Source organism: Acinonyx jubatus, chromosome X (assembly GCF_027475565.1).
Source record: "Acinonyx jubatus isolate Ajub_Pintada_27869175 chromosome X, VMU_Ajub_asm_v1.0, whole genome shotgun sequence".
Classification (NCBI taxonomy): domain Eukaryota; kingdom Metazoa; phylum Chordata; class Mammalia; order Carnivora; family Felidae; genus Acinonyx; species Acinonyx jubatus.
This window is the reverse complement of record NC_069389.1, coordinates 62677105-62702862: the sequence shown is the minus strand read 5'-3', so window position 1 is coordinate 62702862 and position 25758 is coordinate 62677105. Positions and strand designations below refer to the sequence as shown.

Genomic DNA, 25758 nt, shown 5'->3' with positions numbered 1-25758 from the left:
CCGCATGTTGATTTCTAGTTTTGAATCATTGTGGTCAAAAAAGATAGTTGGTATGATTTCAGTCTTTTATATATTTGCTAAGACTTATTATATGATCTATCCTTGACAGTGTTCTGTGTGCCGTTGAGAATGTGTATTCTGCTTTGTTTAGGTGTAATGTTCTATACGTGTCTGTTAGGTCCATTTGATGCAATGTATGATTCAAGTCCATTATTTCCTTGTTGATTTCCTCTCTGTATTATTTTGTCCATTTTTGAAAGCGAAGTATTGAAGTTCTCTACTGTTATTGTTTTGTCTATTTCTTCTTTTGGATCTGTTATTATTTGTTTAATATTTTTAGGTACTCCAATGTTGGGTATATATATATATAATGGCCGTATCTTATTCATGCATTGATCTTTCTATTATTATATAATGACCTTCTTTGTTTTTTGTTACTGCTTTTGGCTTAAAGTCTGTTTTGTCTGATATAGCTACCCCTACTTTCTTTGGTTTAAACTTTTATGGCATATCTATTTCCATACATTCACTTTGAGTTTGTATGTGCTCTTAAATCTGAAATTGGCCTATTTTAGGCAGCATATACTTGGATTTCTAAAAATTCTATCCAGCAATTTTGTTCCTTTTTATTGGTAAGTTCAATCCCTTTATATTTAGAATAATTATTGATATATAAGGACTTATTAATACCATCTTACTAATTTTTCATTGTTTTGTATTTTTATTGTTTCTTTTTCCTATTGTCTTTGCATATTTTTGTAATTTCCTTAAGTTCAATAGTGATATCCTCTGTTTCCCCTTTCTTTGTCTTTGTGGATCTACTCTAGGTTTCTACTTTGTGGTTAACTTTTACATTATTTAAAATGTTTAATAGATAAAACAGCCCACTTTAGGCTGACATGAACTTATCTTTGAATGGCTATAAAGTCTCAGTTTTATTATATTATTGATTTTATAATTTACTTCTTTTATTCCATGTATTTGTAAATATATTGTGGCTATAGGTATTTTTATTACTTTATTTCCCCTCAACTTCATTACTATAGTTGAGGGGTTAACACCTCATCCTAATAGAGAGTTGCAGTTTTCTAAGTCTGACTATTTTTCACCTTTACCAGTGTCTCATGTACTTTCACATGTTTTCCTGTCACTGATTAACATCTTCATTACAGCATGAAGAACTTTTAACATTTCTGTCAAGGCAGTTCTAGTAGTGGTGATCTCCCTCAGCATTTGTCTGGGGAAACTTTTATTTCTCCTTCATATAAGAAGGATACCATTGCAAGATAAAGTCTCCATAACACTTCTGCAGTAGAAGACTCATCTAAGGAAAAGAGAACCAGGTTAATAAACATTTTTATTTTAGTTGGCAACTGCTCATATTGATCAAAAGGAAATTCTTATATTTGTTTGAATTTAGTGTTTGATGTCATTACTGAAAACATCTTAAATCAGTCTTATTATTTAACCTTTTTTGATCATATACTGAATAGTTCAGTACTATAACTTATTGGGGGCACCTAGGTGGCTTAGTTGGTTAAGCAGCTGACTTTGGCTCAGGTCATGATCTCATGGTTTGTGGGTTCAAGCCCCACATCAGTCTCCACACTGATAGTATGGAGGCTGCATGGGATTCTCTTTCTCCTCCTCTTTCTATGCCCATCCTCAACTCAAACTGTCTCTCTCTCAAAAGTAAATAAATAAATCCTTTAAAAAATAAATAGTACTGTAACATTAAAATATTTAACGATGGAATTACATAATGTGTGAAGTGTACTTTAATGTAATATGGGGTAGGGAAAATAGGTATAGTCAGAGAAAAAGAAGATTGGCCATGTGTTGATGTTGTTAGAAACTGAATAACAGGTACATGGGGGATCATTATACTAATTGCTCTTCTTTTGAAAATACTTGAACTTTTCCATAGTTAAACAGACATATGCGCACACACATGCACACACACACACACACACACACACATGCATCTAAGTGAAAAGGTTAAACTTAGTGACATAAGACACCACTGTGATTTCACACCATTTTTAACCTAGTATTACATATTTGAATTTATGCAAGCATGGTGAGGAGGTTATAAGGCTACTTCTTTCATGTGTTCCTTCAATGAAATACTTGAATGAGCCCAATACTTGGACCATTAGTGTTTCAAGCTGCTTTTTTAAAATTTATTTTTTCTTATTATTAGATTAGCATTTTAAAAAGTATGAATGATACTTGTCAGTGAATAGTTGTGAATATTCAATATTGCTTGGAAAGGGCTGAAAAAAGTCTTTCCATTATGCCCAAAATCTAACTTTGAAGAGCAAAAATCCTGTCTGTCTCTCGACTCTGCTTATGAAGCTCTTGCAAAAAGAAGACAATTGGGTCAGGGTGAGAGGCTTAATAACAGCCCCCACTGCCAAGGGGAGTTCTATTATTCTTTGAAGAGATCCAAGAAGACAAATGTAAGCCATCAAATAAAAGCTATGTCTATAGATGACATAGCAGATGTGTAGTAAAGAGTTAGGTAAATAAAAGTCAACAAACAATAGAATAAAAATATGGTCTTTGCAAAACCAAATAAGTGTTTAAGGTTCACGAAATGGTTCTGCTGAGAAAATAGTCAATAAAGTTCAAGAAAGTTACAATACATTGCCTTGTTCCCCAAACATAGATCACATCTTCTATAACTGAGGAATAAGTTAAAAGAACCACATTTACTTGGGAGTTTTATCTCTCACTCCTTCCCCCTAAAATATGGCAGTGAAGGCAGTGAAGTTACTTCTGGCCTGGCTGTAGGAAGGCACAGAGAAGATGTATATGTGATTTTAGGACATTGGAAACATGGACCAGATCTCATATTTTTATCCCATTATTTTCTTCATGTCTACCAAAACATCAGAAATTTCTCCTTAGAAAAGCCTTTAACACTTCCTAGGAAATTATTTCTTATCAACAGCCAAAATGTAATTCTTAACAACTTGGTTATTACAGAAGATACCTGGGTCTCCCCAAAGCACTAGGGATATAGGTAAAATAAAAAGGGAGCTGCTAAAGAGGAAGAAAAAGAACTAAGATGAGACGAGGGCCAACAGCAACTATACTGTCATCACTGTTTGTTTTTATATCTGTTTTTGGAAAAGTAAACGAAGACAGTGGAATATGGTGTTTTTTTCCTCCTGCCAATCCACAAAAAATCAGACTGTCATCTTAACAACACGTAAGACTTAAGGAAAAAACACTTCCTCTGTCACCTCATCTCACCTTATGCCCATAAACTGCATTCTAGAAAATATAGGGTAAGTTATTCAAATAGACTTGGTCAACAAGTGAGGGATAGGAATAATCTCAATAAGGTGTGGATAAAGAATCAATCTATGGGAGAAGTGGAAAATAGGGGTAGAATAAGATGGGGGAAGTTCCTCATCTTTCTGAGAATATAATGCACCTCTCCAGTGAGAGAAAGGAAGAGTGAAGTCTCATGGGACTTATCTATGTGTATGAGAATACAGAAAAATATCCTTAAGTTTCACATTTTCTGAAAAAGTCACTAAATATACATTGACCTCTGGAGGCATAAAATTTCTATGTAACTACAGAGACTATCTTTATTATTAAAATTCAACTTATAACTTACAAATGTAAATAAATTATAAGTGCAAGAATTTCACATTGTCTTCAGAGTAAAAACAAAAAGATGATATAATAATGAAGTTGCACAAAGTTCCACTTATGTACTTTTTCAGATCAAGGTAGCTTGATCTGTTGTTCCTAGGGTAGGAGCTCTTTTTGTATGGAATTACAGGTTAATAGAATTAGCTGAGTAATTAACTGATAATGAAAACACATAAACCATTTGAATATAATAAAAAAATAATGACAGCAATAATAGTACGGAAGTCACTCCATATTCCAAATATCTGTTTTTGGAATAATTCTGTGTATATTTTGGAATCAGAACTCAAAACATTTATATGGGAAATGTGAGCTTATTTATCTTGAATTGTATATTACTGAGGTTGAGGGTGCTTACTTTTTGCACCCAGATTTCATTGAACCAAGAAATTAGTAAATAGGAGATTCAAAAAGAGGATTCTTCAAAGAAAAAAAGCACAAAGAAGCTGCCATTTGAATGTCAGGTGCAGTAGCACATCTTTCCTACTCCTTTTTTTTTTTTTTAACAGAATTTATTGTCAAATTGGTTTCCGTACAATACCCAGTGTTCATCCCAACAAGTGCCTTCCCCCATGCCCATAACCCACTTTCCCCTTTCCCCCACCACCCATCAATCCCTGGGTTTGTTCTCAGTCCTTAAGAGTCTCTTATGGTTTGCCTCCCTCCCTCTCTGTAACTTTTTTCCCCTTCCCCTCCCCCATGGTCTTCTGTTAAGTTTCTCAAGATCCATATTTGAGTGAAAACATATGGTATCTGTCTTTCTCTGGATTATTTCACTTAGCATAATACCCTCCAGTTCCATCCACATTGCTGCAAATGGCCAGATTGCATTCTTTCTCATTGTCAAGCAGTATTCCATTGTGTATAGAAACCACAATTTCTCTTTCCATTCATCAGTTGATGGACATTTATGCTCTTTCCATAGTTTAGCTATTGTTGAAAGTGCTGCTATAAACATTGGGGGAACAAGTGCCCCTATGCATCAGCACTCCTGTAACCCCTGGGTAAATTCCTAGCAGTGCTACTGCTGGGTCATAGGGCAGATCTATTTTTAATTTTTTGAGGAACCGCCACACTGTTTTCCAGAGTGACTGCACCAGTTTGCATTCCCACCAACAGTGCAAGAGGGTTCCCATTTCTCCACATCCTCGCCAGTATCTATAGTCTCCTGATGTGTTCATTTTAGCCACTCTGACCAGGGTGAGGTGGTATCTCAGTGTGGTATTTGACTTGTATTTCCCTGATGATGAGTGACATTGAGCATCGTTCCATGTGCCTGTTGGCCATTTGGATGTCTTCTTTAGAGGAGTGTCTATTCATGTCTTCTGCCCATTTCTTCATTGGATTATTTGTTTTGGGGGTGTGGAGTTTGGTGAGTTCTTTATAGATTTTGGATACTAGCCCTTTGTCTGATGTGTCATTTGCAAACATCTTTTCCCATTCCGTTGGTTGCCTTTTAATTTTGTTGATTGTTTCCTTTGTAGTGCAGAAGTTTTTATCTCCATGAGGTCCCAATAGTTCATCTTTGCTTTTAATTCCCTTGCCTTTGGAGATGTGTCAAGCAAGAAATTGCTGTGACTGAGGTCAGAGAGGTTTTTTTCCTGCTTTCTCCTCTAGGGTTTTCATGGTTTCCTCACATTCAGGTCCTTTACCCATTTTGGGTTTATTTTTTTTGTACAGTGTAAGCAAGTGATCTAGTTTTATTCTTCTGCATGTTGCTGTCCAGTTCTCCCAGCACCATTTGTTAAAAAGACTATACTTTTTTCCATTGGACACTCTTTCCTGCTTTGTCAAAGTTTAGTTGGCCACACATTTGTGGGTCCAATTCTGGGGTCTCTATTCTATTCCATTTCTCCTACTCATAAAAGCAATGTTTTTCTCCTGGAAATCAGGTACTGAGTTGGAAGGCATAAATTCCAAAGGAAAAGGAAATAAGCAGAGATCTGAAACTGATAACCATTCTTGTGGATATATTTCTTAGAATTTAGCATCCCCATTATGGTAAGCAAAGTAGGTGATCATTTACTGTGTATAATTTGAAAGACACTGATGTAAAATTCATTTTCTTAAAAATATCTTCCCCTCCAGTTTTCTTCAGTGTCTTTCATCCTTCCATTAAAAATAAATGATTAACACTTTGAATTAAAGTTTATCCCTAAACCTTGGATTCAGATATCCCTGGGCAAGTTCATACTATGCCAACATTATTCACTAGCATCTCAGTATGAGTAAATTGATCAGATTTATTGGGTGGTCCTAGCTAAGCAGCATAAGAATACAGGACATTTGTCCTCTCTTTGCATGATGTAAATTACCTGCAACGGCTTCTGGACCACCTAATAAATGGCTCTAACCCCTTCAACCATTCCTCTAAGAAATGTAGTAATGTTCTAGAAAGATTTTCCCTCCCTTTTAGAAAAAAATAAATATGTTTAAAGTGAAATTAATATGTTGGGATGAGCACCGGGTATTGTATGTAAGCCAATTTGACAATAAATTAAATTAAAAAAAATTGAAGTCTCTGGTATCCCAAAATGATCCTAAGAAGTGTAATCCATTCTAATATAAAAAGTAGTAATGAAATATAGTATAGGTAAGACTCTTCCATTATAAGTACTCATAAAATTATTACTTTTGATACCATTACAACACTAAATTATATTCAAAAATAAATCACTTTAAAGAAAACATACCAGACAGAGATAGTTACAGTCTCTGAAACACAACTTAACACTCATTCATAACTCATTTAACACATCAAAATATGTACCTTGCAATGAATAATTAGAATATAAATACACTATTTAGCAGCACAAAGTGTGTTTTCTACTAGGTTATTATTTTAATAATAAAGTACATGCAAAATCAATACTTGTCCAGAGAAAACATTAGAAAATCTTCCATTCCTCTCAGATATTAGAAATAATTTTGATTTTACCAGTTTCTCCTCCAATCATATTAGTATCATAATTATGTGCATAAAACAACTCCTTTTTATAAAAATATGATGGAGCCCTTGGTTGATTCCCACATTCCTTCCAGATGAGTAGTAGCATGTGTCTTTATTATATAGTGCACAGATTTTAAGTAAATCACTTTTTAAAGTTAGAGATTTTTGTTAAAACATGTTTCAAAGTACTATAATATTTAAAACCTCAGATTTAATTACTACTCTTAGTCTTCTGCACTTTTTCCCAAAAGATGAATCTCCTTCCCCAGCTGCTGGGAGGTAGGCTGTGCAGGCCTCACAATGGTATGACTGGGGTAAAACTGGACCAGAAAACTGTCAGAGATATTCAATGTTAGTCTAGAAGCATGGTGGAAACTCTCTCTTCTAGGCAGGTCAATACATTTCCATAGGTGTTCTTTAGAAATAGTTTAAGAGAACCAGAACTGTGATTGTCACTTATAGGATCTGTTCTGGCCCTATAGAGGCAATTTGGGTCACATCGTATGTATTTTGGCAAGGTATCTGACCTGGTAGATTCAATATGGCACCTTATACAGTCATAGAAATTATTGTATGTGTATTTGTTTCCTGTTCTTTAAACATATCAGAAGCTTGAGTTTGAATATTCATTTTATGAATAGGTGTGTCAGATGATGTTTAATAATGACACTTAAATGTAGGAAATAGTTATTTAAGTCTTCAAACCTTACTGTATAATCACACATGAGAGATAAAAATGATTCCATGTTTATACCACTTTGTTTTCACAGAATAACATGTTGTTCATCCTACTTAAAATACAATAAAAATATTATATTTGAATATAAATTGTGATTACTATAATAAATAGACAACTACATTGCCTCTAAGTACCAAGACTCAGTGTCCATTGCAGCAAAACTAAATGCTTATGATGAGCCCAAGCAAATACTCTCCGTGTCTTAGGTTCACAGATAAAATTGCTGGTGCTAATTCACTTCATATATTCACAAAGGATTTTCCATGGAGTTGGATGCTCTCTTGTCTTGAAAGTCGTCTTCTGAACTCATTAGTGGTGAAGTAGTATATGACTGGGTCAAGACAGGAATTCAGACTAGCAAGACAGAGGGCAGCAGAATGAAATATTAGAATCACCCTTCTGGCTAGGCAGCTTTGAATTTTGTTGGACTTGACCAGGAAATCTAAAGGAAAACTGAAGTGATAAGGTGCAAAGCAAATTAAGAATACTCCTGCACAGGTTAGAATCATCTTCAAGGCTTTCTTTTTCTCCCCAAGGTCTTGGACCACAGGATATTTATCATGCAGTGATAAAACTGTCTTCCAGGTACAGTAAAGGATAATCAGAAGAGGAGTGACAAACCCAATCAGCTCACCAATGGTCATCATGGCAATAGATTGGACCAGATTGACATTCCTGGTAGGAAGACCCACAAAGCATTTGGTTCTGTTGCCTGAAGTGTCATCACTGGTTCTGAAGAGAGGAAAGAGCAGACAGGCAAGGCAGATGATCAACCATCCAGCGATGCTGACGTATAGGTCATATTTCTGTTTGCAGTCATGGAAGCGAAAGGGGTACATGAGAAACCAAAATCGTCGCACACTTATGCAGACCAAGAAGTAGATGCTTGCATACATGTTGACATACTTCAGGTAGAAACAGAACATGCAAAGACCAGTCCCAAATGGCCAGTCATGATTCAAGTAGTAAAAGATCCTCAGTGGCAGGGAGAGAACTTGTAGTAAGTCAGCAATGGCTAAGTTTATCATGAATATCACAGCCCTTTTGGTTTCTTTCATATAGCCATAAAATACCCACAAGGCTAATATGTTCCCTATGAGACCTGGCACAAGAATTACAGTGTATGTCACTGCATAGATAAAATATCGAAAATCTCCATTGTCTCCATTTGGCACAGCACAAGTGTCATTTGCAGGCATGTTCCTTTCCAGAGCAACTACCTTTGCCAAATGGTGGTTCAAAACATAAATTCACAATCAACTGCTACTCTTTCTAAAAGACTTATCAATGGGTTGTACAGAGTGAGTGTAAAATAGCTTCCTTTCTCCTGCTTTGGTCTGAGCCCCTGCACATAATTTTGGGGTTTTCAAAGAACTATCTGCATATTTTCCTTGGATTTTCTTTTATAGTAACTACACTGAAGTCTAGTGTGCAAACACAGGTGACAAGCTGTTATAATTTTCCCTCTTGTTTACTCTGTTATAAGGCCTTCTGGGATATCATGACAGTTGATTCCCATTTGGATCATGAATGTGCCACATAGAAGCTCTTCAAATTTCCATATGATGATAGCCATCTCTTTACAGGTGTTTGACAGGCTGTTTTTCCTTATTTTTGGCTCACATAGAAGAAAGATTTGCTTTAGTACTGAATGAGTCTGCAATTCTTCAGAGATGATTAGCTTGGATAGATCAGCTTTCTGAGAGTTTTTTAGTTATGTGTTGAAAGCTAAAAATTGGGAAACAAAGGCAGCACTGCAAATGAAAAAAACAAATAAGCCAATTATTGTCTGCATTTTTTGCAAAAAAAGAAAAAGGCTATGTATACAAAAATCTATTCATTTGAATGGAAAATTCTGAAGTTAGGGTGATAAGCCAGTTTCTATAAGGTACTTTAGAATCACTGGAAAGCACAGCTAGAAGTAACTTGAGAGGTAATGTAGTCCGTGACTGAACCAACATTATCTGAGAGCTTGTTAGAAATGGGGAAGACTCTCAGACCCCACCTGGGACCTTTGGAATCAGTTTGCAGTTTAATGAGAACCACAGGTGATTATTATGCATATTAAAATTTGAGGGGCTCTGATTTAGACCATTGAGTCACAAATCACATTGTCAGACTCATCTGATGGTGTTAAAAAAATACAGTTTTCCACAGCTTTCCTGGTGTCTCCTCCAGAGATTCTGATTCATTATAGAAGGCCCCAAATTTGTATTTTTTAAAAGTTTCCCATATGATTAAGATATAGTTGACCGAGCATTTCTCGTTGAACCACCATTTTAGGGGCCACTGATTTGGCAGGAATCCTTCTCATATGTCTGAAAATAAGTGGGAAACCAGCCTCTCTTTATTTTATTTATCTTCAAATTGTAATTTAAATTCTAGTTAACATATAGTGTAATATTAATCTCAGTGATTTAGTGATTCATCACTTACATATAACAACCAGTGCTCAACACAACTGCCCTCAATACTCCATCACTCATTTAGCCCATCCTCCACCCACCTCCCTCCATTAACCCTCTGTTCTCTATCTTTAAGGGTCTCTTACAGTTTGTTTCCCTCTCTCTTTTTCCCTCTTCCCATATGTTCATCTGTTTTGTTTCTTAAATTCCTCATATGAGTGGAATCATATGGTATTTGTCTTTCTCTGACTGACTTATTTCGCTTAGCATAAAACACTCTGGCTCCGTTCACATCTTTGCAAATCAGCCTCTCTATAAATAGTTCATTGACATGGATCATTTAGTCACCTAACTATCCAAGATAACAAAACATAGCACCAGTAGAGAGAGTCCAAGTTCCAAGGTGGTTGAATCGACTGGACTCATGACCTTTGTCTGAGGTAAATAAATTTTAGCTTAGGAACTTGGATAGTTGCCCCAAGGCTGCTGAAATCCAGGAGGATTTAACTGGCTTAAAGATATGTGGGAAGAACAAAAGTGAAATAAGAATTATGAAACATTCTGCTTTATATTATCAAATCCATGTGGCTTAAAGTGTGCTTTATTCAGCCCCTGAAGGAATTGTTATTGTTCTTATTTTGCCTCAATTGCTTCATAAGAAAAATAGTACATTTTGTTCAAAAACATAGTGTTCACTTTAACTAAAAGACCTGATGTAAAATATGAACTATGCATCATACTGAAGAGGTTAAATACTTGAGATTTCTCAGTTAAGGGCAAAGTAGAAACATGGTGTTATAAAATACAAGGAAACACAATTGTAAAGCATTATTGTTGAAAGAGTAATTAAAATTAGAGGTTGTTTAGCTCTGAAATTGAAATACGTCTTTGTAATATTTTCGCAGGTAGTGATTTTGGATAGGTGACAGGCCAAATCAGGTGGCAGACCGATCAAAAGCCTGGGGTTCCAACCTCCTTTTAACTATATAGAAGTCATTATCTTCTAATGTCACTGAATAAACATTAGAAATCTATACAAATATACATCCAGTGAACCTTTATTGAACATACGTCTTCCCTATCATGACCAATGACTCTTCGGGATTTCATTTGAGCTGTAGCTCTTTCCAACTATACATAAGAACTCTTCTCTTGAATATTTCATTATCACTTCAAAATTCAACACATGCAAGTGATCTTTACTATTTATTCAGAATATGTCTTGTCAGATTATGTCACCTCTTTGGAAAAAAATCTCCTAATGACATTTTCTCTCAGAGGAAAAAACAAAGTTCTTTTCAATGGCTTACATCTTCTTACATGATCTGGTCCCCATTACATATCAAGCTCACCTCCTAATATTCTCTTGCCCTCTGCTCCAGCCACTTTGCCATTCTTGCTGTTAGGTGAACAGACCAGTAAACTCCTACTCTAAAGCCTTTGAATTGGCAGTTCCCTGTGCCTGAAATGCTTTAGACCAGTTATTTACTTGTTGCATTCATTCATCTCCTGCAGATATTTACCTAAATGTTACCTTTTGGTGAGGCTTCCCCTGATGTTTCTACTTAAAACAGCAGTTCTCTTCCAACATTCCGCATCTCCTTTCAGTATTTATTTTATTCATTTTCATTCATAATTAACATACTTTATGTTTTTTTTTACCTTTTTTGTTTTTATATATTTTCCCTACTAGAATGTAAAGTCCATGAAGACAGGGATTCTTATGTTTTGTCTACTTTGCTGTATGCTAGAACCAAAGACTGTGCAAAACACAAAGTAAGTTCTCAGTATTAGTTGAATGAAATCGTCACAGTAATAAAAATTAGTTGAATATAAAAATCAACATTCCCAAACAAAAATTATCGTCTCTCAAAACTTCAAACCTGATTCTTCTCTAGGTTTCCTTATTGCTATTAAGTTCATCAATATTTTCCCAGGTTGTCTCAAAGTCTTGTAGGCATTGACTCTTTGTCACTTATTCTCCACTTCCAAACAAGTTTCTAAGGGGGAAATAGCATACTATGGGGGGAATTAATGTATGTTTAGAAGTTAGACTGACCTAGGTTTAAATTTCTGATCTTTCAATTAATAGCTATGTGACCTTGGGTATATGACTAAACCTCTCTGATCCTTAATTTTCTCATTGGTAAAATCAGAATAATCATAGTACCTAACCTATAGAGTCAGTGTAAGAACTAATTGTTCTATTGTATGGAATCTATTTTGCATAGTGTTTGGTACATAATAAGTGCCCAATAAACACATGAGTTATAACTGATATTATTACTATATTCTGCAATTGCATTATTTAACACAACCATCTCATTTTTAAAATTCACATTGTTTTTACTCTAGTTCAGGCCTTCATTAACTGAATTTGTCTCCCTATCCCATATCTTTTCCTAATCTATTATGTATAATGCCATCAGATGTTTTTCTGAAATGAACTTTTTAAAGAGCATTAATGACTCCCTGTTGCTCATCAAATCACAACGTGCATAGCCTTGTAGTCAATGGCCTCCTTAAAATACAGTGCCTCCTACCTTTAGAGTTTTGTCTCCCATTACTCTCCTGGCATGATCCACACTCCAGCCGAAAGGAACTCCTTACTGTTCAAACTGACCTTTTTTTTTTCCCACAAGCATTTGCACATTATGCTACTCATCCTGGAATATCTTCTTTTTGAATATTAGTCCTACCTATTTGTAAAAGCCTTTTTCAAATTTTCTGTTCTTCGTGGACACTTTTGTGGTGAACTCAACACTGTTATGCTAACCCCCTTTTTAAATACTCATTTATATCTCTCTCAAAGTACCTAACATTATCTACTTTTTAGTTAGTAATTTGTGTCTGTGTCTTATTTATGCCTCTGTTCCCCTGCCAATCCCACCTTACCACAATGAGGCCAGAAATCCCTTGGAGTGAAGGGCTGGGTCTTAAACACCTTTATATCCCCTGGAACACCTAGAGCCATGTTTAGAATGTGGTGGATTCAGCAAATATTTATTCAGCAAATATTTACTCAGCATCTACCATTTGCCAGGCACTATTCTTGGTACTGGGGATATTGACAGTGGAACAAGGTACATGATCTCTGTCTTCTTGGACCTTACTTTTCTAGTGAGGAAGAATTATAATTGCCACACAATATTAAAAAAATATGTGTTCATAGGCAATGTACAATGTAGTCTATAAGCACAAAAGAGGGGAAACAACTAAAATATTCAGAACATTTTCCTTAAGTAAAGCGAACTTAAAGTCATGACTACCCTTCTGAAGTCTATACTTTTCCTTTTGGTCATTCCCTCACCTGCCCACATTTTAGTGCATTTTCATATGTATATCCTAGCCTGTAACCTTGAAATGCTCCTGAATAGAATGCCTCCCTTAAAATTCCTCTGGCTTCCTCTGGGAGAGCTGATGATGCTTACCCTTTGTTTAAATACCATTGTTTTATAATAGGGAAAGTTACCTAGGATGACTGAAAAGGTTTTCCATCATGGAAAAAGCCCTAGTTAGCTGTTCCATAATGAATATAAATTGTCCATTATCTAAGAGTGTTGAATACAAAAAAAAAAATGAAGGAGGCATATTTTTTTCAGAGAATGCCACTATTTTTTTGAGATTTTCCTTTCTCAGGAAAAAATTCATATTTAACAGGCACTGAAACAGACTCCAGTTTTGAATGAGGTATTTATTTGAAGAAACTTGCCAGACTCCTAGATCAAATTATTATTTTTTTTTTGCTTTCACGAGCTTATTCTTCCTTAATTTTACTTACTTCCTGATATAAGTAAAAAAGAAAAAAATGAAAAAAATGAAAAAAGAAATAAAAAATGAACTAATGGACTAAATCTGTCCTCTTTTGCAGCAATCTGCAGGTCAGAAACTATTTCATATGGAGTTCTCATGGGAAGATATTATTTTCATTTATGAATATTTATGTTTATCCAAACCTGAAGATTCATTAAATTTCACTTACGATATGGTTCAAGTGTATTTTCCAGTAATACTATGTCTTTGCTTATCCAGAAAAAACATAACTCAAATGAATATCAGGGATAGCTTTTTGTGTTATTTTACTGAGACGTCCCTGAATAAGTTACTATTATCTATGAAGATGCTAGACTTTTATCCATCAAAATGTATTTCTGTATTTTAATAAAAGAAAGTGAATTATTAAAAATATTAAACCATCAAATGACCTAATTTTTAATGGTGGTCTTTGAGACCTATTAGTGACAAGGGAAGACTATATTTTGGAATGTGGAGTTCTGCCCAGCAACCGTCCAATCATAGGTCATAGGCAACTACTTACTCAAAAGCCAACTTTATTTTAGAATTCTGGTTAGATATATACTGTACTAAGCCAAGAAAAGGCAGACATAGTGCTTTAAGTGACTGCAAATAATGTGGGGCTGAATAAGATGTGTACATGTGTGTGGGAGGCAACTGTGCCACTATGATACATAAGTAATCACAAATATTAGGTGGAAGAGAGTGAAACAACTTCTTCCTGATTCTTATTAGCACACAGAGCAAATATCAGGGATTCTTTCTAACTTTTGAAAATCTTTGAAGTCAAAAAGCTTACAATCTTTCCATAAAATGTGTCTGACAACTGCATCTAGGTAAAGAGCTGACTACAGCACAGTAAGCAAATACTTTAGAAAGTCTTTGCCTGGATAATTCTCCTAGGGAATTCACCAGTTCTGCCCCACTGAAAATTAACATAGAATTTTTATTTTAAAGAGGGGTTTTCTGCTTGGATACCACATCCAATTAGATTTCCAACTTCTCATATTTGGTACCTCCTATGATTCTTTCATAAGCCAACTTCATAAAGGGGGGAAATAACTGTGTGTGGACAGACAGTGCAGTTATTATGAGCGTTGCCATTTTCCAGGAAATTCTTTCATTTAGCCGGGTATAAATGTATTTGCTGAGATCTAAAGCCCCTTTCCTCTTCAACAGATAGTGTATCTTGTTACTCTGCTCTGAGTAGTACTCTTAATTACCCAGAGACAGCAAGGAGTACATTACCTAATCTGACATTACCAGTAAGTCATGCCCAGTCACATGGCCTTTCCTCAGATATCCTAATTTGTAATAATTTCATATCCTGGAGACAAAGTCACACCAAATGGTATTGGCGACCCCAGAGGCTATGAAATCTGCACTGATAATTAACAAGTAATATAGCCACTATCCACTTCCTTGCGTCTACTATCCATTAAACCATGTAAGTTTGTTCTTATACAGTTCTTCTCAGGGACTTGGTCTTATACATGTGATTTAAAGGTATTTATTTTAGGGGCCCCTGGGTCGTTCAGTCAGTTAAGCATCTGACTTCAGCTCAGGTCATAATCTCGTGGTTTGTGGGTTTGACCCCGCATCAGGCTCTGTTCTGACAGCTCAGAGCCTGGAGCCTGTTTTGGATGCTGCATCTCCCTCTCTCTCTGCTCCTTGCCTGCTCACACACTCTTTCTCAAAAAATAAATAAACATGAAAAAATTAAAAAGAAAATAAAGGTATTTATTTTTATTCTTTCCCTTTTTCTTAAGCAGTGTTTCTCAAAATGTGGTCTCTGGGAAAACTGGAGTGCATGTTAAAAATGAATATTTCCAGATGGAACATTATTTTTTTAATTCTGTTTTTAATGTTTATTTATTTTTGAGAGCAAGTGGATGAGGGACAGAGAGGGGGACACAGAATCTGAAGCAGACTCCAGACTCTGTGCTGACAGCTGAGCACAGACGAGGGCCTGACATGGGGCTAAAACTCAAGAACCCTGAGATTATGATCTGAGCTGAAGTTGGACACTTAACCGACTGAGCCACCCAGGCGGCCCCCAGATGGAAAAATTCTTAACTTCCAAAGGACAGAGACAAGGTAGCTATATTTTAACAAGATCTCAGGAGAAACAAATCCAAGAGCTTTCAAATATGAGAGTCTTCCTTGAGTTATAAAGGGCAATTTCAATATCAATACAGTCTTTTTCTTAAGTTCCATACCAAAACTAGGTCCTTGTAGGGATTCTCTGTGCTTTCCTATCTCCATTGCCTGGGTTCTTGAGTTCTCCATCTGCTTAAAGTGATATATTCCCATCTTTACCTATTGAAATCCTGCCTATCTTCCAAGGCCACTCTTCAAAAAAAATGTCAACTTCCTCATGAAAGCTTTCATTATCTTCTGCCTGATTATGATTATATTCACCTGTGAACTCCTATAGCACTTTGTATTAGAAATATGCTTTCTTATTCATTCCACAAAATTGTTAGCTCATTACCAACAAACACTATTTTTTTATTGATGTCTATGACCCTTTACCCCTAAAGTGCCTGGCTACTTTTCATGTAGTAGGAACTCAATTTGATTCAACCATGTTTATTGAACATCTAGACCAGAGCTTAATACAATGGGAGAGAATCCCTTTATGTCTCATATATGGTATGCTATTTTACAAACAATTTGCATATAGCCTCATATTGTTGACTACTGTTTAACTTGTGGTTCATAGTGGGTCTCAAGTCTTTATTTATACATTATTAAAATATAAGAGAAAGCAGTACATTACTTTTGATAGATATTATAAAACACTGAGCAGTTTAGAATTTACATGTAGCCAACTATCTAGCTATCAGTGTCTCCTATTTTTACCACTAGGGTGTATGTGTCCTAAATTTTAGTTTGAATTACTCACCATTTCACTGAGTTTTATTTTAAATATTATATTTGAAATTATTCACTTTGTAAATGTGATGAGAAAATAGCAAGTTATGTTACAGTGGGAAAACTGTATGTATTTCCTGTTCTCAGTGCTGACATTGCTTTGGGGATTTTCCTCCACTCTTCTAAATGCTCATTTGGAGTTTCAGACCAGACATCAGAATTTGGACAAAAAGAGAATTTTTATTAAGGAAAGTTAAAAGCTTCCAAGTTTATATAAAATAAACTAAGATCCAAGATAACCAAGTCCTTTTGGCTGTTTTCATTTGCAGTCCTTTTCTTGCAATTTTCTCTTTGAGAGTGTTTTGTATCCACTACTTTACAGGATTAATAGGCTGCAAAAGTGGAGGAATAAAGCAACTTTATGAGGTCTGGTAAAAAGAGCAAGAGTGGAGTGGAAAATTAAACCAGTCTCCAGGGCCTCACCCCAGAGTTGGCTTTCATTTTGGGTGTAGGTGGCTACCTAATATGGTGTGATTTCCAGAGCTGCCAAAAAGTGCTTCTTTAAGAAAAAAGAAACTACAAATTCTTTCCTATTTGTTGGCTGGGGCCAAACCTCCTTCTTAACAATAAGACATATTCCTTATTGAGGACAGATAGACTTGGAATACCAGACTTCCACCTTTAAAGATGGAGTCCAGGAACTTAAAACTGGCAGCTTTTCTTGGGGAATATCAGTACCCTAAACAAACTCAGTCTTTCCATATCATGTGTAATGGACAATAGAGTTCTTGTTGTTGTTGTTGTTGTTGTTTGTTTTTTGTTGTTGTTGTTTTGCATTGTGCTTTTCAGCTCAGTTAGTGTATCAGCTTTTTTGTTCTTGATGCTTAGTACTTTTTCCTCCATAGTTAGTTGTATCTTACTTATATCTTAAGGCCATTTTCTCTGCACTACATTATTCAAAATCTATACATTTTGTGTTAAAGAAGAAACGGATATTATGGAAGCTTCTCAGCAGATATTTGAGGTCTTTAGAAACTGCATAAAAATCCTGTTAAAAATAATTTAAATTTTAAGATTTTAAATATTATAATGCAAGTGACAAACAGAAGAGATTGTCTAGCTTTCAGTGATTACCCTAAAATATACCCATGTAGCTCTCAATAATTACTCTAAAAAACTGTCTATGAGACATTTGATATCCCAGTGAGAGGGCAATTAATCTAAAATATGGGATCTCATTTTTGGATTTTAATGACAAATGCTAGATCCTGTCCTTAGATAATACTTTTATATGGAACCATAAAAGACCAAGAATAGGCAAAGCAATCTTGAAAAAGAATAATAAAGCTGGAGACATCACAATTCTGGACTTCAAGTTATATTACAAAGCTGTAATAATCAAAATAGTATGGTACTAGCACAAAAATAGATGCATACATCAATAGAACAGAATAGAAAATCCAGATTATATCATAAGTGTTGGCAGAGAATTCTACAAAAGAGAGGAGTGGGCAGGAAACATAGAAGGCAGGCAATCAACATAATAGCTTCCACCTAAACAAATTTATATTGATCTAATCTTTTTAAGAACCTTTTCTCATCTAGACTCCAAGCTTCTTGGGGAGCGGTCTCCTTTAAAAGTGACTAGAGTTAAAATGCCAGCTTCAGTTGGGAAATCTTGAACCACTTGTTTTCTGTTCTTCTCCCTACCCTAACCTCAGTTTCTTCCTCTTGTACAATGAGTACAATAATGTATACTCCTGGGGTGTATTGTTAAAATTACCTGAAATATCCCAAGTAAAATCCAGTAAGACAGTGCTTAGCACATAATAGATGCCAATACATATCATTTGTCCTTTTCTTCTGGCCTCCAACATATGATAAATAAGATGTTTGGTATACAGGGACTTCTCAATAAATGCTTTAAAAAGACTTGATGAAGAAAAAATAGCAGTGAGGATAAAATAGACTAGTGTAAGCCAAAGGCATTCCCAGGAGCCCGGTATCCATAGTAGTCTGTCATGGGGGCTAGGAAAGAAATCTACTGGTCCTTTGTTGTATGTGAAGGCATAGCCAGGACTATCCAAATACTACTGGAGTGGGACAGATATGTGAAGACAAACTAGAACAATATTTCATAGGGACAGAATTCAGTGACTGAGAAGAGTTACAGGCTAATCATAAACATCACCAGACAAATCCAGCTGGACACAAACAGATTTAATTAAAGTGGTGAATATTCTCAGGCACTTTTAAAAAATCTTTTTACTTATTATATTTCATGGACGGGAATCATGTAAGATATCAAAAAGATGGTGGAGGTCACTTCATCAATTTCTTCTAGAAAAATCATATGCCCTAAAAGTATTCTGTGTTACTTTCTGGTTTTTTTCAACTCCCAAGACAGGACACATAAGCTGAGAGAAAGCAGGGTATAGGGGGGAAAATACAAGTCATAGACATAGGACACCTGCTTCTAGTCTTCACTTTACCACTAATTGGTGAAATGATTTTGGAAAAATTACTTTTATCTCTGGGCCTCAATATTTCATCTGTAAAATTTAATAGTTAGACTGTATTATCCCTGAAGTTCCTTTGAGTTCTCACAGTTTAAAACTAGTACAAAGCTTGATTTTATTAGCCTGGGAAGAAGGTGAATAAGCGGATCCTAAGTTTACCTCCACCCAGGAATACGCCAAATAGCCACACCAGTGCATCTAACCCAGGCAACAACCCAAAGCTTGGCAAAACAGACTTTCCATAGTTAATCCTAGAGAAGAGATCACATAAAAATGGTAGTAGGGAAAGAAATGTGGTTATGAACCAAATTCCTGGTCAGAGTAACCACACATGGGAGGGACACCACAAGCATGGAAAAGAAGAGGAATAGGCACCACAGCAGGCACCCTAGATACAAGGGACCTGCACTGGGCAGATGAATCCTCATAACATTTGGCTTTGAAAAACAGTGGGGCTTAAATTTGCACTATTACACTAACAACAGCTTAACTCTGGGTGCTTTAAAAATCAGCATTTTTAACTGTGGAAGAGCCAGAGGGAAAATTGAATCCCAGCTATTAAAGAGCCAGTATAATAAACAACCCACCCTGAAAGATACAACATAGAAGCAGCAGTTTAAAAAGTGCCTGAAGTATATGGGAAGGAGATTTATTTACTAATTTCAGAACATGTGCTGGAGTAACAAGATATTTAAAATACTTCAAAGACAAAATAACTGGTGGGCATGACTTCTCTCCCCATTGCCAACCTAAATAGCCAGATACCTGCTGAAACCAACTTGAACACTCTTCACCTAGTTTGCAAACACTGCAGGCCCCATCCCCATGTTCTGCATCGTTGCCTATCCAGTCCAACCCACTCAACAGTAGTCCTTCCAAAGTGAATCCTGCCCTGGAGAGAAGGAAAGATAACTACACACACAACCCAACCATGGTCCCAGCAGTGGGATAGGGACAGATATCTTGCCTGACTGCCAGCTCCACCTGCCAACAAAACTTCACAAAGAGAAAGCCCTTTTAATTTGGGGTCACTGCAACCCCAAGAGACAGACTGAAGGCAAACATCTAGGTCTGACTGCAGGTTCCACCCATCAAGTAAATCTTCTCAGGGGACAATGTAAGGAGAACACTCTAAAGTTCAGTGCAAAAGCAGCCCCAGAAAAAAGCAGGCATCTGGTCTGACCCAAGTATAATAATAAGGCAACCCTAGACTGGCCCCTTCAAGGTACAAGGACAAAAACCTGCCTACAACAGGCAAAGTAGGCCCTTACAGCCTATTGGACTTAAGGCAAACACAGTTCAACCACCATAGTAAGGTGCATGCAACACACATAGAAGACACCCCTGAAGTACCTGGTTCCAGTGACTAAGAGACATTGCCCTACAGTGCACTGCAGGACCTCATCCTCATAAGGCCATTACTATCAAGATCAGACCATAACTGAACTTCCTAATACACAGAAACAAACACAGAAATTTAAACAACATGAGGAGACAGGGGAATATGTTCCAAGCAGAAGAGCAGGGAAAAATCACAGCAAAGGAGTTAAATGGAATGGAGATTGGCAATATGCCTGAGACCTTAGGCAAAGAGACAGAAAATGTAAGAGAGAGAGAGAGAGAGAGAGATTGAGAGAGAACCAGTCAGAGATGAGGAACTCAATAACTGAACTTAAAAATACACTAGAGAGAATATATAGTAGAGGAAATAGGAAAACAGATCAGAGACCTGGGAGACAAGTTAATAGAAACTAACCAAGCTAAATGGCAAAGAAAAATTAATAAAAAATGGGAATAGGTTAAGGGAACTCAATGACTTCATAAGTTGTAATAATATTGGAATTCTATGGATTCCAGAAGGAAAAGAAAGAGAATAAAAGGACAGAAAATTAATTTGACAAAAAAAAAGCTGAAAAATTCCCTAATGTGGGGAAGGAAACAGATATCCAGATTCAGGAATCACAGAGAGCTACCAACAAAATGAAGCCAAGGAGGTTTGCACCAAGACACATAATAATTAAAATGGTAAAAAGTAGTGATAGAGAGCTTTAAAAGGAGCAAGAAAAAAAAACAGTTACATAAAAGGGAAACCCCATAAGGCTGTCAGCTGATATTTCAGCGGAAATGTTTTCAGGGAGTGGGATGATATTTTAAAAGTATAAAAAAACTGTAAAAAAAAAAGAAACTGTAAAAAAAGAAAAAAAACTGCAGAAAAAAAATTCTATCAAGCAAGGCTACTATTCAAGATAGAAGGAGAATTTAATAAAGGTTTCCAAGACAAACACAATTTAAAGGAGTTCATCACCACTAAACTTACCTTACAAGAAACATTAAAGGAAATTCTTTGAGTGGAGAGAAAATGCCATAATCAGGAGAAAATTAGAAGAGGAAAAATTTTTACAAGTACATAGAAACATAATAAAAGTAATAGATTGATCACTTATAAAACCAGTGTGGAGGTTAAAGCACAAAAGCAGTAAATCAATTATATCAACAAAAATCAGTCAATTCACATAATAAAAAGATACACAGTATGACATCTATATATATAACATGGAGGGTGCAGTAAAAATTTAGTGCTTACTTAAAATGGTTTTAAACCTAAGCAACCATCAACATAATATAGATTCCTATATACATAGGGTGTTGTATATAAACCTAATGGTAACCACAAATAAAAAAAAACCTATAATGGAATTGCAAAAAGTATACTGAGAGGAACCCAAGCATATCGCTAAAGAAAGCCATCAAACTACAAGGGAAGAGAGCAAGAAAAAAAAAAGGAACAGAGGAAAAAATACAACTGTAAAACAAGTAACAAAATGGCAGTAAGTGCATACTTATCAATAATTACTTTGATTATAAATGCACTAAATGGAGCAAAGACACAGGGAGAAATAAATGTACAAAAAAGCAACATCCATCTATATTCTGCATACAAGAGACTCATGACAGACCTGAAGAAATCTGCAGATTGAAAGTGAAAAGATGTAAAAACATTTATCATGCAAATGGAAGGGGAAAAAAACTGGTAGCAGTACTTATATCAAACAAAATAGACTTTAAAACAAAGATTGTAACAAAAAACAAAGGACACTTTAAAACAAAGATTGTAACAAAAAAACAAAGTATTCTTTCATGTAATCATGAAATAATCAACAAGAATATATAACAATTGTAAATATTTATGGACTCAGAATGGGAACACCCAAAGAAATAAAGCAAGTATTAACAGATATAAAAGCAAAAATCTATAATACAATAAGGGACTTTAACACTCCACTTAAAAAAATGGATAGATCATCCAGACAGAAAATCAACAAGGAAACAGTAGCTTTGAATGATACATTGGAAAAGATGGAATTAATATATATTCATAACATTTTATTCAAAAGCAGTCAAATGCACACTCTTTTCAAGTGCATATGCTACATCTTCCAGAATATATCACATATTAGGCCACAAAAAAAGCCTCATTTTTTTTAAAGTCAAAATCATATCTTGATTCTTTGTCAACATCAATGGTATGAAACTAGAAATCAACCACAAGAAAAATCTTGAAATAACACAAATACGTGGAGGCTAAATAAAATGCTAGTCAACCATTAATGGGTCAACCAAGAAATCAAGGAGAGGGACACTTGGGTGGCTGTCGGTTAAGCATCCAACTTCAGCTCAGGTCACAATCTCATGGTCCATTAGTTCAAGCCCTGCACTTCAGATTCTGTGTCTCCCTCTCTCTCTACCCCTCCTCTGCTGATGTTCTATCTCTCTCTCTCAAAATTAAAAAATCATTATTTTTTTAAAGAAATCAAGGATAAAATAAAATAACAAATGGAGAGAAATGAAAATAGAAGCACAATAGTCAAATATCTTTGGGATGCAGCAAAGGCTGTTGTGAGAAAGAAGATTATAATAACACAGGCTTACCTAAGGAATAAAAACAACTTCAAATAAATAACCTAAACTTACACTTAAATGTGCTAGAAAAATAAAAAAAATCAAAGCCCAAATCCAGTAGAAGGAAGGTAAAAATAATGATTAGAATAGAAATAAATGACATGGAGACTACAAAAACAAAAAACAAAAAACAAAACAAGAAAAAACCAGATCAATAAAACTAGGAACTGTTTCTTTGAAAAGACTGAAAAAAAATTGTTAAACCTTTAGCCAGGCACAAAAAAGGCAAATAAAATCAGATGAAGAGAAATAGCAACTGACACCAGAGAAATAGAAAGAATTTGTATTGACATGACAAAAAAATGTATGCCAAAAAATTGTACAACCTAGAAGAAATGTATAAATCCATGCAAATAATAACGCTTCTAAATAGAATCAGGAAGTAATAAAAAAATGAAAAGACAGATTACTAGCAATGAAATGGACTCAGTAATCATAAACTCCCAGCAGACAAAGTCCAGGAACAGATGCCTTCATGGGTGAATTCTACCAAACATTAAAAGAAGAGTTACTACCTATACTTCTCAGAGCATTTCAAAAAATAGAAGAGGAAAGAAAGCTTCCAAATTCATTCTATAAGGCCAACATTGCCCTAATACTAAAAACAGTTAAATACACTACATACAACTACAGACCAATATCTCTAATGAGCCTAGATGAAAAAATCTCCAACATAATATTAGCAAACCAAGTCCAATAATACCTTTTAAAAAGTCACTAGGGCACCTGGGTGGCCCAGTTGGTTAAGTATCTGACTTCAGCTAAGGTCATGATCTTGTGGTTCATGAGTTCAAGCACCACATCGAGCTCACTGCTGTCAGTCTGTCAGCACAGAGCTTGCTTCAGATCCTCTGTGCCCCTTTCTGTGCCCCGCCCCCACTTGTGTTCTCCAAAATAAATAAATAAATATTTTGCTAAAAATCAGTCACCATGATCAAGTGGGATTTACTTTTTTTTTCAACGTTTATTTATTTTTGGGACAGAGAGAGACAGAGCATGAACGGGGGAGGGGCAGAGAGAGAGGGAGACACAGAATCGGAAACAGGCTCCAGGCTCTGAGCCATCAGCCCAGAGCCCGACGCGGGGCTCGAACTCAGGGACTGCAAGATCGTGACCTGGCTGAAGTCGGACGCTTAACCGACTGCGCCACCCAGGCGCCCCTTTACTTTTTTTTAATATGAAATTTATTGTCAAATTGGTTTCCATACAACACCCAGTGCTCGGTCCAACAGGTGCCCTCCTCAATGCCCATCACCCACCCCCCTCCTTCCCACCCTCCCATCAACCCTCAGTTTATTCTGTTTTTAAGAGTCTCTTATGGTTTGGCTCTCTCCCTCTCTAACTTTTTTTTTTCCTTCCCAGGCACATAAAAAGATGCTCAACGTCACTCCTCATCAGGGGATTTACTTTTGAGATACAAGTGTGTTTTGATATTCTCAGATCAATCCATTAGATATACCACATTAACAGGAGAAAGGATAAAAGCCATATGTTCAACTCAATACATGCAGACAAAGCATTTGACAAAGCACAGCATCCATTCATGATAAAAACCCTCAACAAAGTAAGCTTAGAGGGAACATACCTCAACATAATGAAAGCCATATAATGAAAACTACAGCTAACATCATACCTAATGGGGAAAAACTGAGAGGTTTTTTTTCTAATATTTGGAACAAAACAAGGATATCCATTCTCGCCACTTTTATTCAACATAGTACTTGAAATCTTATCCACAGTAATCAGAAAAGGGGAAAAAAAGGCATCAAATTGGTAAGGAAGAAGTAAAACTGTCACTATTGGGGCGCCTGGGTGGCTCACTCGGTTAAGCATCTGACTTCGGCTCAGGTCATGATCTCACAGTCTGTGAGTTCGAGCCCCGCATCAGGCTCAGTGCTGACAGTTCAGAGCCTGGATCCTGTTTCAGATTCTGTGTCTTCCTCTCTCTCTGACCCTCCCCCCGTTCATGCTCTGTCTCTATATGTCCCCAAAATAAACAAATGTTAAAAATAAAATAAAATAAAATAAAATAAATAAAAAAACCTGGCACTATTTGCAGATGATATGATACTCTATATAGAAAACCCTAAAGATACTACCAAAAAACTGCTAAAACTGATAAATGAATTCAGCAAATTTGCAGGAAACAAAATTAATATAAAGAAATCTTTTGCATTTCTGTACACTAATAATGAAGTAGAAGAAAGATAAATTAAGAAAACAATCCCAATTACAATTGCATCAAAAATAATAAAACACCGAGGAACAAATTTAACCAAGAAGGTGAAATATGTACTCTAAAACTATAAAATACTGATGAAAGAAACTTAAAATGACACAATGAAATGGAAAGATATTTCTTGCTCACCGATTGGGAGAATAAATATTGTTAAAAATGTCCATACTACCCAAAGAAATCTATACATATAATGCACTTCCTATAAAAAATACCAGCAGTATTTTTCACAGAACTAGACCAAATAATGCTAAAATTGGACATGGAACCAATAAAGACCCCAAATATCCAAAACAATCTTGAAAGAGAAGAATAAAACTGCAGATATCACAATCCCAGATTTTCAGATATACTAGGAAGCTGCAATAATCAAAACAACATGGTACTGGGACAAAAATAGATAGAGATCAGTGGAGTAGAATACACAGCCCAGAAACAAATCCACACATTATTATCAATTAAGCTATGACAAAGGAGAGAAGAATATATATTTGGAAAGATATGGTGTTAAGAAACCTGGACAGCTACATGAAAAAGAATGAATTTGGACGACTTCCTTACACTATATACAAAAATAAACTCAAAATGGATTAAAGACCTAAATG

The 25758-nt window shown here is 35.6% G+C and overlaps 1 protein-coding gene across 3 annotated transcripts in view; it reads right to left on the bottom strand.

The window, feature by feature from the left end:
• Positions 1-387: 387 nt before the first annotated feature.
• The window catches only part of GPR174 (G protein-coupled receptor 174), a 99873-nt gene continuing 74502 nt past the window's right edge, over positions 388-25758 (bottom strand). For all 3 annotated transcript variants that reach the window (XM_053202523.1, XM_053202524.1, XM_027053765.2), the window contains one exon: positions 388-9115. In XM_053202523.1, coding sequence (XP_053058498.1) covers positions 7601-8560 — 960 coding nt within the window. In that variant the 5' untranslated portion in view covers positions 8561-9115 and the 3' untranslated portion in view covers positions 388-7600. The remainder of the gene's footprint in view (positions 9116-25758) is intronic.